The sequence below is a fragment of the Eublepharis macularius genome, chromosome 11 (genome assembly GCF_028583425.1).
Source record: "Eublepharis macularius isolate TG4126 chromosome 11, MPM_Emac_v1.0, whole genome shotgun sequence".
NCBI classification, from domain to species: domain Eukaryota; kingdom Metazoa; phylum Chordata; class Lepidosauria; order Squamata; family Eublepharidae; genus Eublepharis; species Eublepharis macularius.
Window position 1 is genome coordinate 50,482,425 of NC_072800.1, and position 16,917 is coordinate 50,499,341.

A 16,917-nucleotide genomic window follows, 5' to 3' on the forward strand; every position below is an offset into this window, starting at 1 on the left:
AGCACCCATTAAAAACATCTAAAGCTATCATAGGAGGATACTTGGCTTGCAGGTTCCCAACATTTTGTGCTTTAAGCCTCAGAACTCTATGGCAGCCATTTTGTGACTGGGCCCAATACAAACAGCAGCCATTTTGTGTGACTCCCTCTTCTCAAAGTGCCCATGGGCAGGATTCCTGCTTTATGTAATAAACACAGCAACTGATGAAACTTTTAAAAAAAAAGCCTCCTATGCATAGCTTCATCTTCTGCTGCTAAGACAAAAATACATCGTTGCTATACTACTATGGTTATGATTTTAGTTTATGTAAGCAGTTGGTTTGGGGGTAGGGTTGTCAGGTCCAGGATGGGAAATTCCTGGAGATTTTGGGGGTGGAGCCTGAAGGGGGTGGGGTTTGGGGAGGGGAGGGGCCTTGGAATGGTATAATACCATAGAGTGTACTCTCCAAAGCAGCCATTTCCTCCAGGGGAACTGATTGTCACCCTAGAGATCAGTTGGAATTTTGGGAGATCTCCAGCCACCACCTGGAAGCTGGCAACCCTATTTGGGGGGCATATTTGGCTGAGTGTGATTGAATGTGTGTGTATAAAGGCCTATCTTAAAAGAATATGTCAAATTAATCAGTTAACATTTCACATCAGTTACTGCGAACAGACATACATAGTGCCACATATCAGTTTTAATTTATCTGCATTAAATACAGCAGAATCCATAACAATACAAACATACTGTAATCATTAAAGAAAACACTAAATGATGATAAATGCAGCTAATAAGAATCCCCTTGTATTTATTGTCATTAATTCTTTGATGGCACTGGGCCTTTCCCCTTCTTTGCAGTCTTCTCTTTTTTCAGCTGTAACAAAAAAAGGAAAAATGGACAGGAACAACAAAATCAAATATTACTTCAACAATGAAATGGTCCTGAACCATTCACACTTACTCTGCCTAGCCTACCTGTAGGGTTGTGAGGATAAAATGGGGAAGGAAAACCATGAGCATCTTAGATGAAAGGTAAGATGAAAATGTTCTAGATAGATGGGCCAAATATAACTTTAACTGGTTTCTAGAGGGAGCAATTTCCATTTTTTTTGCCAGACCTCACTTTACCTGGCCCTAGCTGCAGCAGACCAAGCATTCAAGCCAGTTTTCTTTTTTTCTCAACATTCATCAAGTGTCAATCTCCATTGTACATTCACTCAGAACATTTTGGCTTGTTACTTTCCCCACTGCTACAGACCATAGGACAGTTAAAGCATGAGTAAATATCAACTCTTTCTGGAGAGTTATGAATATTAATATGAGGTTTTGCAGCTCTGGGAAACAGCTGAGCATGTACTTCTCGAACTGATTCAGCCTTCCTTAAGCCAGAAGTTTTGCCATTGCTTTGAACACTTTGTTGTGTTCACAGCAACTACAACAAGGATTCCTATTCAATCATGGAAAGCTCTATATAGAGATTTAGACTTTTTTCAACATTGTATTAATATTTGTACTTACTTTGGCAATTAATAAGCTCGCTTTTAAAGAAATATAGGATCTCAACCTTGCAAAAAAACCTGTGTGTATAACGGTGGGTGGATTCACCGAGGCACTGGCACTAATTTTGTTCTTTTCCGAATCTTCACATATACCCTTTGCCTAACTGGGCAATAGCCTTACAAAAACATTGCCAGGAATCATGCAGAATACTTCTATGAGGCTTCTGGATATGATGCCTCCTCAAAGTTCTGCAAGAACACAGAAAAGGACTTAAGAGTCTCTCGATATGAGACATCTGACACGTGAAGAACACGTGTCAGGAGATGCAATGTTAGCTGGGATGGGTAGTTTAAAAAGAGAGCCAACAGCAGGGCAAAAGCTTTGCTATACACGAGTTGTGTGAAGGGGCTGTGAAATGCCAAAGGGGAAATTTCAGCCCATTATAGCCTCTCCAGGTCCAAGCCCAGCTCTGGAAGGCAGCTCCAGCCCATTTTCATTCCTCACTGCCCTCTGGTTGCAGATCCCACACACTTTTAAGGGAGGCGAAGATGAAATTAACAAACCCTCTGAGGAGTGATCTTTGCCAGCTCTGTCTATTTAAACTACACCTCCCCCTACACTTGACAAATACACAAGGCATCTGTGTAGAGAGACTCTTAGATAATTTATCAGAAGGCTGGGCTATCCATTTGAAATGCAAATATGGAGACAGTACTGCCAAAAGGAAAAACTTCTGCCAGCTGTTCATTGAACAGGAGGAGGAGGAGAATGGGGTAGCTCTAAACCCCTTAAGTCTTCTTGTCAAAGACAAAGGCTGATACATGAGTAGATTCATGATACAACTGTTTTCAGTTACAGAACAGTTTAATCAACTAAAGCAGGGTTCCCCAATGTGGTGCCCTCAGACACCTTTCCTGGTGCCTGCCAAATGTTTTTAGAAAGTAGATGGAGTCAGGTAGGCCCTCTACCCAGTGGGGCATCGGACTGGCTATGAAGATTTTTGAAAAGTTGCTTCAGCAGCAGCTGCCACTATGCTACAAGGATCTTCTCTGTATAACTGAAGACAAGCTTCATACATACAAGAAAATGTTTTTTATACTATGTGAGTGTCTATATGGGCCATGAAGTCACAATTGATTTATGGCAACCCCAGCAAGGAGCTTTCAAGGCAAGCGAGAAGCAGAGGTGATTTGTCAGTGCCTTCTTCTGCAGAGTCTTCTTTGGTGGTGGCCCATCCAAGTACCAACCCTGCTTAGCTTCTGAGATCTGACAAGATAGGGCAGTACCTTCCCTCCCTTTTAAATCATATGTTCATTTAAAAAGACATCTTGTTAAAACAGCTTCTGCCTGAAATGTTGAAGTTAATATTAGTGATTACTCCCTGAGATTTTGTGGCTGGTTCTACCTCTTTGGGCAACTGTTTTGTAGTTGTGCCCACCATGCAGTGTCAGAATTCCAAAGGTACCTACAGGCTTAACAAGGGTGGGGATCCATGAGCTACAGCATTAGCTGATTAAGAAGCAGGGCAAATTTTTGATTTGATTTGATTTGAAGCAGGGCTGAGACTGAAGGGCAGTAATGGTTTATTTTTAAGTCCTTTATCCTATCATGCATTGATGTTAAGGAATGAAAACATTAACAATGTCTGTCCCTTTCAAAGGCAGCAGAAGCATTTGTTATTCAGTTTTCAATTTCATTTGAACTAATTAAAAGTCCAGGCAATTGATTAGGTAAAATTTAGTTGGTGGGCAGCCCTAAAGCAAAGGTTCTTACAAATTTTCTTTAACAGCATTCACTAGTCTGTCTGGTAACAAGTTCTTTATTTTGGCCTCTCAAGTATGAAGTTTTTTGGTTGCTTTTGTCTTGTCTTTTTTGCTAATTGCCCCTTTTCACTGTTGCAAATATAGTAACAGAAGTGGTAGTTTTTGCTTTCTGTATCATTACACTTAGAATGAAATCATTTAAAGGAACAAACAATTTCAAATATGATCAAGAAAAGCTTCCATCATAGAAATGACAGAACATAGATTTTCAGTCTAAATTGGAGCTCAACCAGCATTTATTTTATGATAGTCATGGCAAACACAACCCCTTCTTTGCATTGCTATATTTGATTCTGATATACTAATATAATTTTCCTAGATATATTTAGCAAAGTGAAGAGAGAAAAATATTAAGTGTGCCATTCAAGAAATGGTAAAAAAATGCTTATGTTTTATTAAATGATATATGAAATTGCATACCTTTTCCTGATATTGCCTTTCAAAGTAAGCCATGTCATCTTCTTCAGTCCTTTTTAAACTGGAAACTTGCATTGCTGAACTAGCACCGCCTTAATGATAATTAAAAAAAAACCTGTTGCTTTTAAAGATAATTTAAGTTTATTGTTTTCAGGGGGGGGGTTGTTTCATTTCAATTAAATACTAAGCAAATTTTCTTGGAAGAAAGCCTATTTGAAATCAAAAGGACTTATTTGCAAATCAACACTGGTACGATCACTAGACTTCCAATAATCTCTATAGCTAGCATGTTTTTTGGGTAAGATCAAAACATTACTGTCATCTTGAAATCAACTGCTTGACAGTAATAGGAATGCTTGTAAATAAAGTTCTTGATTTGCCATAATTGTTCATTAAGGCCAAAACTTACTAAGAAGCATTTACCTTAAATTCAAAAGTCACATCCTAAACAAACTGCAAGTGGGAATAAGAAAAAGTATCCCTTGTTCACAATAGGGTACAGTGGATTTTGTCACAAACAATCTTCTTTCTGTCCTCCCTACCAACCTACTGTGAGCCAGATATATAGAAACCTTGGAAGAGAACTAGTTGCAAGAGATCTCAGAACCACAAGAACTGCATGATACTTTCTCAACATCATAGATTTTTCTGTTCTGGAATTCCTGTATTTGTTACAGTTTAATCCCCAAAACGTTTTACGGGTTAAATGTGTATATAATGGCTACAGCTCAATACAAGGTTCTTTAGCGGACTGCCTCAGTTTCCTCCAGTGCAGTCCTAAGCACAATTTCCTCAGCGTAAGCCCAGTATATATACCTGAGTAAGATTCTGCGTAGACTGGCTGAGGGATTGCTTCCCTGGTCTATTTCATAGAATGATGCAAGGATAAGCACACATTAAACATGATCTGAGCTAAATCTGGCCATGTATCTGCCTTTAGCATAAAAGGAACATTTCTTCTAAACTAGAAAAAGCACAGTTATGCAGCCATACAATGACTACTTTAAACACACATACACCGTAATATTACCATCTGTTAGTTGGGAGCTTGTTTGTATGGAGCTAGAATGTCCTTGGAATGCTCTTAAAAAAGGATGGTCTGTGTTGGCTACAGGAGATTCTAGGAATTGAGCTGAAGGTGACCCTTAAAAGGAAATAAATGAGAAAAAAGCACAAACAAGTGGCAAAAACAATAGTTAATAGAGATAAGCCAAACCAGAATTTTAAATACTGGCTGTTCAATAAGACTATTAAGCAATAATCATTGATGGTCTGGTAGTTTTACAAATCTTTAATAGCCTGTTTTGAAAATCAGTTACAGAGCTCATGAAAAAAACAGGGTTTTAAGAATTAAGCTAATGTCTGCACCTATGCTAAAACAATAGGTCCATAAAGAAGAATAAAAATAGCTTGGAAGGATAAACCAGATAGAATGAATACAAAAAAGAAATAGCTCAAGCAGAGAAGATTTGACTATACCACGATTTAATTGGAATATGTTCATACACATACTACATTTATTTATATACATAATTGTATAAAGGCTGAAGAAAATGTATTAGTTTGGTTAGCCATAGTTTTATATGTTACTGCATTTTTATATAAATCAAAACATAGCAACAAGTTTTTGCAAATTTATCAGCCCAAAAAATTGAGATTCAGACCACTCCCCCATGAAGTCAGACTCCAAAAATACCCCACAATGTGGGTTTTGCTGCCCTTTTGAAGCATTATTTTAGATTGTACACCTGTGTATGGAGACTTTTTTTTATTTTTGTATGTTGCCTAATGACTTTAGGAGTCTTGTTGGTTTAAGAGATGTTATTGCAAATGCCCCAAGGCTCTGGAATAATCTCATTCAGAACTGGCTGCTTCTTTGGGGTCTTATTAATAAATAAGAACTAACTTCTTCCTTGGGGTCTTATTTATAAATAAATTCTCAGAGAGGTCATTTCAGAACCTTGGGGCACTTACAATAAAAGCGAAGGGCCTAGCTGTTAATGGTTTTCCACCTTATAAACTAAGGTTCTACCTTATAATGATTTTCTCTCGCATACTGAGACTTTATAGAACAGATCCTAATTGATGCTGGAGTACCTAATAGGGAGAGGTAGTATCTAAGGCAGGAGTGTCAAACTCAACAAGGACTGGATCGGACATAAATATCACAAAGGTCACAAAAGCAAGGCACAGTTCAATGGAGAGGTCACAGCACTAGCAGGATTCTGACACGTTGCTTCCACTCCTCCTGGTTTTCTGTGGCTGGGTTTTATAGTGAGGCTGGACTTGCAGCCATCTGCTTGGGCACTATCCTGTGGTCACTCCTCATCACTCTCCATAAGCAGCTGGCATCTGGCCAGGAGGCGTGCGCTTTGCCGCCTTTCCTGCAGCTCCACACGTTGCCTTTTGTCTGCAGCGCTCTCTGGGTGAAGCTGGGGGTTTGGACATCCTTGACTGCACTTCACCAGTGGTATTGAGGCTAGAGGATGTTGGTGCTTCTGGTTCAGCTGCTGGTTGTGGATGCTGATCAGCCAGCAGCTGTTCTTCCTGATCCCTGTACTCTGAAAAGTCAGGGCTGGCTACACGAGGCTCTTCTCCTCCTGAGGAGTCCCGGCTGGCTACATAAGGCTCCTCTCCTCCTGAGGAGTCCTCACTATCACTGAGCCCTATGACAGTATAGCACTTTTGAGTATGCTGTTCAAGTGTGCCTCTGTAAGCTGAGAATGTACTTTTGATTTACTGACATTCATTACAGAAAAGAGCTGTTCACAGATATACGTTGTCCCAAACATAAACAGAATTTTAGAAGCAAAAGCCTTATGTTGGGGGAAATTTGACCCCAAAAATGGTAAAATTTGCTAATGCCAACTTCAGAAAGCTTCTTCTTGAGCACAGCATTACACTTAGGGCTGCCAATCCCCCACCCGGGGCAGGGGATCCCGTTCCCACCTCCTCCCCCCTGACCCCACTTTCCTGGTCAGAGGGGCCCTGCAACTGGCCCTGCAACAGGCCAGTTTTGGGCCAAATCGGGCCTGTGGGGGGGGGGAGAATTCAGCCCTTCAGCAAGTGCAGGAGCACACATCGGTCCACCCTTTGACCCGCGTGATGACGTCACTTCCCAGAAGTGATGTCATCACATGTTCCAGGAGCTCATGCTCATATCGCACACACGAGAAGGAACACCAGACACTGTGGAGGGTGAGTGCCAGGTTCCCAGTCCCCCACTGGGGTACTAGAGGGATCTGGCCATCCTGATTACACTGCAGATAAATTATTTCCATCTGGAGCTCCTCTGAAATCTCATGGACATCCACAGAAAATGGATTATGGAAAATTCCAAAATCTCTGTAGGTTTCTGAAGACAGAAAATCTTTCTTGGGATTCATTTTTTAGTTCAGATATTTTTCTCCTGTGTTTTTATGCTGTCATAAAATATGAGCCTTGCTACAAGTGACATTTTACACGTGAAGGATAAAGGATCATTTTCGCAAGTCTTTCTGGGAACTGAAGTTCCTCTCCCCCACCGCTTTTCCTTTTGTTCCTTCCCCTCGCGGCGAGAGAAAGCCTGCGGCAGCAGCAACTTTTGCAAATCGTTTCTCCAGTCACAAGCCTGCTCTCAATGATCTTTGGGGCAGGCAGCTGCAACTTTCTCAGCTTTCTCCGGAGCATTCCCCACCCCCACCCCCCCAGCAAGACAATTTGCAAAAGCTGATGTTGCCCTAGGCTCTCTCTGTCTCTTCAGGCAGCGAGGGGAAGGAACAGAAGGAAAAGGGGTGGGGGAGAGGAACTTCAGTTCCCAGAAAGACTTGCGAAAATGATCCTTTATCCTTCATGTGTAAAATGTCACTTGTAGCAAGGCTCTATGTCACAATTTTGTTTCAACCTTGCATCTTTGTGGTGAGACAGTTCAGGTGTTCTGTTATATCCACCATAAAAGCAGAACCTTGGCCGATTCCAGACGGCCCCCTGCCTTGCGAAACGTCGCGCATCGTCGCGTGTCGTTGCGCAGAAAACGCGAAATATCGCGTTTTCTCGCGCGAGTTTTGCGCGACATCATGCAAAACTCGTGCGAGAAAACGCGATATTTCGCGTTTTCTGCGCAACGACGCGCGACGACGCACGACGTTTCGCAAGGCAGGGGGCCGTCTGGAATCGGCCCTGGAAACCATTCATTATCTTGTAATTCAGGGACAACTTCCCTTCATAGTTCATAGAAGCATTTCAGTATAGCTCCATGACTTAACCATGGCACTTCAGCATGATGGTACTCCGTGTCTGATCATACTTTCCTCAAGAAGATTGTTAAATAGTCTATGACTGGCTTGAATAAAATTTAACACTTTTTATGACCATGTTCATCACATTATCCATCTTCAATGTTTCACTGCACAGAGTTTCCTGGTGCAAAATGCAATGAAAATTGAAAAACTGATGATGTGGGCTTGCAGCTACCAATTCTTCCCTGAGTTCTGCAGCGACTCCAGCTCCTCCCTCACCTCAATTGTGTCTTTGGCCATAGTCTCCACTTTTGCCCAGTTCACATCTATTTTATTCAGAGTTCCTACCATGTTCTTGAAGATGTCTCATCACCTGTGGTTGTGTTTTTCATTAGAACTATTTCTACAAATTCTTCTGTAATGTATATCTTTTTATTAACTCCACAAATAAAAATTGCAAGCTGTACTAAATCAGTAACATCTGCCAGTGAACAATGGCATAAGTGGAGCGCAGAAGGTACCCAGCGGGGAAGCAACACACTATGCCTACTGGGGCTTCAGGACACCACTTTTGGACAGGGATGGGCACACTTCCCTCAGGGGAATGAGTGAAGGTGAGGGCATAGGAGCCATGCAGCAGCTCAAAGTTGATTGAGGGGGCCTGGTCTGGATGAAGGGTGCACCCAGCCAGCCACATGCTCAGCTCCCTGTCCCAAGGCAGCTTAGACAGCAGTAGAATGTTTTTGACTTCACATATTCATTAGGAGATAGACCATGGCATTCTGCATCAGCTGCAGCATCTCAAACTTCTTCAAGAATAGTTCCATGAAAACAGGATTAGAAAAGTCAATCATCAAGGTTACAGAAGCATGTATGATGAGATGCCTCTTCAAAAAATAAAAAAAAGGTCAGAGCTTGGCAGCTGGTAAGTACTACTCTGGGCCACTGTCTCTACTTGTTTTTGATGGAACAAAACAGTGCTGGAAAAATCAAAAGTGTAAATAGTGCTGATAATATGAGCACCATTCTGCCCCCAAACAAGTGAAACAACTCCCTCAAGAGCATTGGAATTACCAACCATCATTACCTCGGTCTTGTCTGGATTCATCTTCAGTATAACATCATTCATGTGCCCACAGCTTCCAGGTACTTGATTAGGGCCAATCCAGCCAGTCCTGGATGCTTAAAGAAATCTAGAGCTAGGTGTTGTGGGGAAATGCCTTACCCGCCCAGAACTTACATCAAAATTGACAAGTCTCAGGTCTGCACGTATCAAAGGCTACAAAGCACCATTTACAAAAGATACACAAAGGGCAAGCATGGCAGGTATGATTCATCTCCTAGCACCAGAGCCATCCACCTCTATAGATAGATAGCCATAGCTGGGAAGAACAAAAGATAGAAAAGTCACACCTAAGCCAAAGAGCTTGGAGGGCAAAAAGGGGAAGAGCAGGTCTTCCTCTTGGGACAGAAAATGAAGGATGACCCATAAGCAGTGGACAAAAGGGGGAAACTGTAAAGCCCCTAGACAAGACAGAAAGATGTTTGTATCTTTCACTTCTCAGAATTCTCTTAGCTATCTTGTCTGAGCTCCATCACAATAACAGCTTATATGACCATGCTGCTGAACAAAGGGGAGAAACCACCTACTAGGAAACTGAGGTAATGGGGGATTTTTGAATACTTGAATACAATTAAACAGCCTATTCTAATTTTGTCATCATGTAGTATATGTACAGGGTTAGCATTATAGGACTGCATTTAAATTCCTTTATTTTGATCATTCTGCATTCCACTCAAAATGTTGTGTGCATTTGTTATTTCTGTATTAAATTTCTTAACATTTTGAACTATGGTAGACTGGTTTCTGTACCCACATATATCTATACAAAAGGGAAACCATGTTCCTGATGACGTACTTTTTTATCATGGTGCGCCTGTGCTGGAGCACCAAGTTAAAATGTGTGTCTTGGCCAATGTGGCCTCCACAGGGAGCCGCCACCACAGGACAGCCAGGCAAGCCCACCTGCCCCTCCAGAGGGAGCCGCAGCAATGGTGCCACCACCGCAGAACGGCCAGGCGAGCCCGCCCGCCCCTCCGGAGGGAGCTGCTGCCATGGGACCGTCGGGCAAGCCTGCCCGCCCTTCCAGAGGGAGCCACAGCAGCAGAACAGCTGGGCAAGCCCACCCGCCCTTCCAGAGAGAGCCACCGCCACAGGATGGCCAGGTGAGCCCACCCGTCCCTCCAGAGGGAGCCATGGTAGTGGGATAGCCAGGCAAGCCCACTCTTCTGGAGGAAGCCGCCACCACAGGAAGCCCAGTGTTTCTGGGTTTACTAGGGCCCCTTTTTTTAAAAACAGGCTCTGTTGCTAGTCAAGGCATATTCAGTCACCCTTATTGAAGAAAATCATAGGGGAGAGGGCAGCAGTTGATCCCTTCATCTGCATAGTACACAAATGCATTCGTTTGTTCCTGAGTTAGCTAGCATGAATGAAGTGGAAGATGCGAAATCAAGCTGGAGTCTTTAAATAACAACACAACTAACAGTGCAATCCTAAGCAGAGTTACTCCAGTCTAAGATCATTGATTTCAATGAGCTTAGCCCAGAGTAACTCTTCTTAGGATTGCATTGTAAGAGTACTAACCCTTTAGGAGTTATTCTTTAAGGTTAGCTGGTGGCAGCAGATGTTTACCCAGAGAGAAGTTGGTTACCCTGGGAATAAGGAGGACGGAGCCTCTCACCAGGAAGAGATCTAGGATGCCCGCAGAAGGTTCAGGTTCCTACATAAGCAGAAACAGGGCTTGCAAGACAGTTTCCTCACAGGTGTCATTTGCATTATGCTGACACTCAACTCCAAAATTCTGGATAGTTTCTCCCAATGCCTTCGTATAACTATTAAAAAACCTCACACTGAGCATGAGGGACACCAAAGGTTAATGCCATTGGGGCTGAAGAAGCATCCCAATTATAGATGTTATTAGAAGAAACGTTTATTTATTTACTTTATAGCCTACCTTTCTCACTGAGGCTCAAGACAGATTATACTGCATAAATCAATACAACCTAATATATGAGACATCTGACAAGCAATGCAATAGGACTAGGATTACAAATCTGAAACAAGGCTAAAAAAGTATCAGGCATGATATTAAAAAATGGACCGACAAAAGTAGACAATCAGTAAGAGCAGGATAATACATGCCATTGTATTATGCAAAATATCAAATTAGGATATCACAGTGTCATTTCTGAAACCATACTTATTTTAAAATCATGTAAAAGTAGCAATACAATGGTTTTCTCCAAATTACATTGGATCTCTCAAGTAAAAAAAAATAAAGTCCTCTATTCTTACCTATCCCACTGTCATCAAGTCTCATGTAGCCTTCTGCTAGGGAACTAAAGCCAGTTAGTCCTCCCATTGCAGCAAAAGGGACATCTTGCCCCACTGGTTTTCCTTGGGCTAAGCGCTCTTCTTTAGTTTCGACCACTGTTTCATGAGTATATGTTGGTTGACCACATCCACAAGTAGAGCAACTGTGAAAACCTGGACATTTGGAACCTAATGGGAAAAAGTATTTTAAAAGGGAGTCAGATGGACTGACATCTTCAACTATCTTTCTACTCAGCAGCATTTCCACTTCGCAATCCTTCTGTTGCCACTACATGCAGAAACATTTGCAGCAACAACTGTGTCCACATAATAGTTTTTTCCAAACTTCTTTGCTCCATCCCCTTAGAGCCACATTTTCTCCTCCCTCCAGCACTGGAGGGCTTTTTAGGCTTTTTAAAAAGATCAGTAATTGACATACTATTACTATATCTTAAATCACAAAATGACAAGGCACTACAACCTCATATAACAATATTTCAATTATGACTTTTTTTAAAAAAAAGCCAGACAAAGTCCTCCAGTGGTCTGCACAGGTGGTGGTGGCTGCAGGAAACTAAAAGTGTGAATACAAGTGACTTTCTTCACATGGAGAACGCTAGATTTTTCTTGCAAGGTTACCTCGGAAGTGAAGTCCAAGTGGTCCTTCCCCTCTCTGTTAGAATCGCTGCCTGAAGAGCCACAAGAGGGCTTCGTTTGGGGGCAGGCAGCTGCTACTTTCTCCCAGGGCGTCCTGCAGGCTGCCTGCTCCCAGGGAGCTGCTCTGGAGAAAGTGGCTGCATCGGTGAAGCTTCAGCCGCAGCGACAGTGGAAGGATCCCTCTTGTGGCTCTTCAGGCAGTGATTCTAACAGAGAGGGGAAGGACCACTTGGACTTCACTTCCCAGGTAACCTTGCAAGAAAAATCTAGTGTTCTCCACGTGAAGAAAATCACTTGTAGCTTTGCTCTGAGCCAAGGAAAATGTGGGTGGGTGGAACCTGCAAAAATGTGCACCTTCTTTGCCATACAGTGTGTAAAGGTACTCTGACTGTAACCTTTCTCAAAATATTGTAATAAACCAGTTTCGGGAAAGCTTGCAACAAAGTGGGGGTAAACACAGAAAGCAGACAGAGGATGGCATTGTGTGGATGCTTCAAAAAAGCCTGTTCCAGTTAAGACATGAAACTGAAGTAAAACCTATGTGTGGAGGCAGCCAGTGTCTCTATTGGGCATGCTTCAGAAAATCTGTATTCAATCTCCCATTTTTGGGAGCAGACCAAATTAGAAAACATGTAGCATTCTGGAAATGAACTAAATTTGAAAAGTTTATACTGAATATTGAACATGGGTTTTTTAGTTAGTTGCAAAATATTTTAATCAGAGACCATAGTACCCCACATAAGAATACACAGTTATAATTATGTAAAGTCTACAAAGACAGATCTTTGAAATAGAAGGCTGTGATAATCTTAAACAAGGAATACTTATTTAACCAATCTCACTTACATGTGGTACATGGAAAACCAGGTGCAGCACTATGTTGATCAGCAAAGTGCTTACATCTACAACGGATGGGTTGAGTACCATTAAGAGGGACAAAGTGATAAGATCTGCAAGGGCATCGGCTCACTCGACAAGGTACATAAATAGGACGTTCTTTTGGAATCACTTCAAAGTCTGTCTTATGTTGTTTATACCTGTGGAAAGTTTTTTTTTAAGTGCACACATACTGGTCAGTTATCAACTCTGTAAAATAATTTATTCCATGCAACAGAGTTCAAATATTTTAGTAAGAGATCTTGTTATGATTTGGGATTGCCCCTCCAAGAAACCTTATGTTATATGCTGAGGGCTGTGGAGAAAGGACTGGACTGGTCTTTTATTTTGCTCCAGTGTTGCAGAGGTCCTTGCTACACCTGGATAGCCCAGGCAAGCTTGATCCCATCAGATCCCATCAGATCATGGTCAGTCTTGGTTAGTAATTGGATGGGAGACCGTCAATGAAGACCAGGGTTGCAGAGCCAGGCAATGGTAAACCACCTCTGTTAGTCTCTTGCTATGAAAACCCCACCAGGAGTTAAGTCAAGTGACTTGAGAGTAGTTTTTTATTCACTTCAGGAACTTAATAAGAACTGTGTGTCAGCTGACACTTCACCACACAAAAGACTCCCATTTTCATCTACTCCCAACTCGGTATTCAAATCATTAACAGACTCAGACACAAATATAATACCATAACAACAGTAAACTCTTCCAGAAAAGAGATTTTGGAGTGAACGTTTAGCTCTTAATTACACTGCACCAAAGGGCACTTTGGCCATACTTCGCAGTACCACATTCTTTCTGCCAAAGACTAGTTACTGAGGGCCTGGTAATACAGACAAACACAAAGGCCCATATCATAGCTATGAAAGCCCAGGGAAGCATAAGGCCAAACACAGTGGAAGTTCTCTTCATCCTTCTCTGCAGTACAGAAGAATAAAACTTGGAGATGAAGTTACATGGATAAATACATGCACCAAGCCATGCACTATCAAGCCATAAAATCTCAAGCTGAATTCACCATCTACTGGCATGGCACTTTTCTTTAAAAGGGAATGTGTACATAATAGACACACTCAAATCCTCACCTATGAGTACAAAAACATGGAGTTTCTGGGCCCACAAGTTTACAGTCCATCCCAGTTGGTGACCTCCAGCTCACATATAATCTGTTTTGCAACCGTATTGGTAACACTTTTTTCTTGTATTCTTCATATTCTTCAGGGGTGAAGAGTTTCCCTCCATCATCTTCACCTACAATTCTGTAAATAAACATTCATTCCAGTAATACTTTGCATCATATTTTAATAAATTCAAAGACATTCTAATAAAACACACAAAACACATGTAATGGTGTAATGACTTGTGAGAAAGGAAAATGAAAAAAATCAAGCAGTTTCAAATCAGAAAATGTTTGGGACTTCTTATTCTTCTTAGACTTGTGGTGTAGTAGTAGTAGCTCTAAATCATAAATTTTATGGAATATTCCCATTTAATAATAGTTTACTCTGAGGAAGAAGTCTTTAAAGTCCATTCTGAAATTTACATTGTAGAATGATATATACATACCTTCTTTCTCAAAGGCCTCCAATATGAGACTGACAGTGCAATCCTAACAGAGCTACACTCTTCTAAATCCATTGATTTCAATGGACTTAGAAGGATGTAAATTGTTTTAGGAATCACACATTTCATGATAATAACTAAATTCAGTAACCCGCTTCATTCTGCACAAAAGTTGTAATTTGTTAAGCTGTCTTGCTGTTGTTAATTGGTCCTATTAAAAATATTACTTTGTATGTTTGGGCTGCCACAATTTGTAAAGATGCCTACTAACATCTTTGAGGGGAGTTTTGACAAATCCATCAACAGTTTTCACCCAATTTAGTTAAATATCAGTTACCAAGCTTAATTCAAAGTACTGGCTATCACATACAAAGGTCTTCACGACCTTTGTCCATCGCCTCTCTCCCTATGTTCCACCAGCTTTACTCATCTGAACAGCTTTACTCATCTGAATAGAGCCTCAACTGCTGCCCATACACGTGCATTCTCTGTGGTGGCCTCTGCTTTATGGAATGGCCTACCTGAATAGGTTAGGAAAGCTCCCTCTCTCCTGGCTTTCTGCAAACTGTGCAAAACTGAATTATTCAAGAGGGCTTTTTTTTCTCAGACAAGAGAGCTTAAAGGGATAGGGAGTGACTATAGACTTTACTAAAATTGCTGTAAGTATAATCCTACTGGGTAGATCCTATGTTGTTTAATATGTCCATCTTAAAATTACTTATGCTCTGTTTCAGCATTTCTTCATGTTGGGTTCCCGCTGCTTTTAAATCCTTGCAGATGTGCATGTATATACACTATTCCATGTGTATTGAAATATATTAGAAACTGACTGTACTGAAACTGACTCTGTAATATGCCTTGAGTCTCAGTGAAAAAGGCACATAATGTAAATAATAATAAATAAATAGAACCTCCATGCTCAGAAGCAGTATATCTCTGAATTCAAATTGTGAAGGGGGCAACAAAAGACAAAAGTTTGGGCCTCTGTGCATTCCTTGTGGCCTTTCTGAACATCTGACTGGCTGCTTTGGTAAACTGGATGTTGGCTTGAGGGGCTAATCCAGCAGGACTTTTGTATGTTCTTATTCCCTAGAGCAAGAGTTCACTAGTGGCTTTCCACAGGATCTTCAGCTTGACTGCATGAAAAGCCAGGCAGGCTGTCCATGGTGCATCCCACCCTGGTCATTTTACTTCCTCTTGTTCCGGTTTTTAAAAGACTGCATGTAGAATTTAAACAGGTGCAGCTTTCTGCATGGCTATATCTCCACCCCCACATTTAGTTTTCTTGTTGAATTGCGGCATCTCAAGCTACAAGCAACAAGGCAGGATAAAAGGGAACCATGCAGGGGGGTGGGGGAAGCAATCCTCTGCCACAACCTGCAGACCCTCTTTTTAAAAAAAATTACTAATTTTTCCATATAATTCACATAAACGTTTAACTAAAAAGGAGTGTTAACTATTAATTAATAAACACCACAGCAAAGGGAGAAAAAGTTCTCACACTATTTATACAGATTACACACCACCATAATCAATGAGCCAAGAAATAGAGATAACAAGTGCCTCAAAAACCAGTGACCCTCTTTCTAATCCCGGGTGTTTAGGGGCAGGCTACAGTTCTCAGAGGAGGGAGGCAATACCCTTTTGTATATAGCAGTTAAGTCGTTGGGTTGCAAATCAGCACTCTGCTGGTTGGAATCTCACTACTGCTGTGAGATTTGCAGGTGACCTTGGGTCAGCCACTCCTCTCAGCCCCAGCTCCCCAGCAGCATTGTGGGGGTAACAGGGAACACTGACTCGCTGCTTTGAGTGGGCACTGACGGCGCGAAAGCACACTGTTATTGTGCACTCAGAGGCATCCTTGATTATTCTCTCAGGGATGCGGTGTAGAGTTCTCGTACTGCAATCCGAAAGAGCGGCAAGGCTAGACTTGAGAAAGAAATCGCAGAGCCTCCCGGTTCCGTCTCCCTCCCACAACAGCGGGCCCAACCCGCCACTGACATGTTCCGGAAGGCGTCGGGCCCTCCTCGCCTCACCTCCTGTACTCCAGGTACTCGTCTATGGCTGCGGCGGCTCCCGGCTGTAATGACAGTCGCTCCATGACGAAGCAAAGTAAGGCGCTTCCGTGGCCAGCTTCCCGCCGGGCAAACCGCGACAGAGCGATGTTTCGCGGCCTTCCTTATGAAAGCGAGAGTCGCATCGAGCAGGGGGCATAACCGGGTTGAGGCAGAGGCCACCCGCCCGTTCGCGCGCCTTCCCGGCCAGAAGGAGCACCGAGCTTGCTACGCCGCCTGTTGGGGCTCGACTGTTGCTAAGAGAAGACTGTTGTAACGCGCCTCTCCGAGTCAGCATTAGTTTTGCTAAACGGGAGGCGGCCGTTGCGACAGGCGGTAGAGTGCCGAGTTGGTAGAATGAAGGGTTCCCTTGAGATTTTCAGACTTCCCCAACATTAAACATTCCCCCAAGCCACTCAAGCCATAGGATCTTGCCAGAAAGGGAA

At 42.2% G+C, this 16,917-nt stretch overlaps 1 protein-coding gene across 1 annotated transcript; it reads right to left on the reverse strand.

The window, feature by feature from the left end:
• Nucleotides 1-661: 661 nt before the first annotated feature.
• On the reverse strand, nt 662-16,715 carry FAM221A (family with sequence similarity 221 member A). The gene is made up of 7 exons (XM_054992122.1): nt 16,454-16,715; nt 13,940-14,113; nt 12,816-13,006; nt 11,295-11,501; nt 4,753-4,866; nt 3,726-3,814; nt 662-856 (listed from the first exon to the last, which is right to left on the reverse strand). The coding sequence occupies exons 1-7, from the start codon at nt 16,516-16,518 to the stop codon at nt 800-802; spliced, it is 897 nt and encodes a 298-aa protein (XP_054848097.1). The 5' UTR covers nt 16,519-16,715; the 3' UTR covers nt 662-799.
• Nucleotides 16,716-16,917: the final 202 nt, after the last annotated feature.

Coding starts and splice junctions, on each gene's coding strand:
- FAM221A (XM_054992122.1), bottom strand. CDS start 16,518: ATGGAGCGACTGTCATTACAGCCGGGAGCCGCCGCAGCCATAGACGAG. Junction 14,114..16,453: donor GAGTACCTGGAGTACAGGAG/GTGAGGCGAGGA, acceptor GTTTATTTACAG/AATTGTAGGTGAAGATGATG. Junction 13,007..13,939: donor CCATGTTTTTGTACTCATAG/GTGAGGATTTGA, acceptor AACTTTCCACAG/GTATAAACAACATAAGACAG.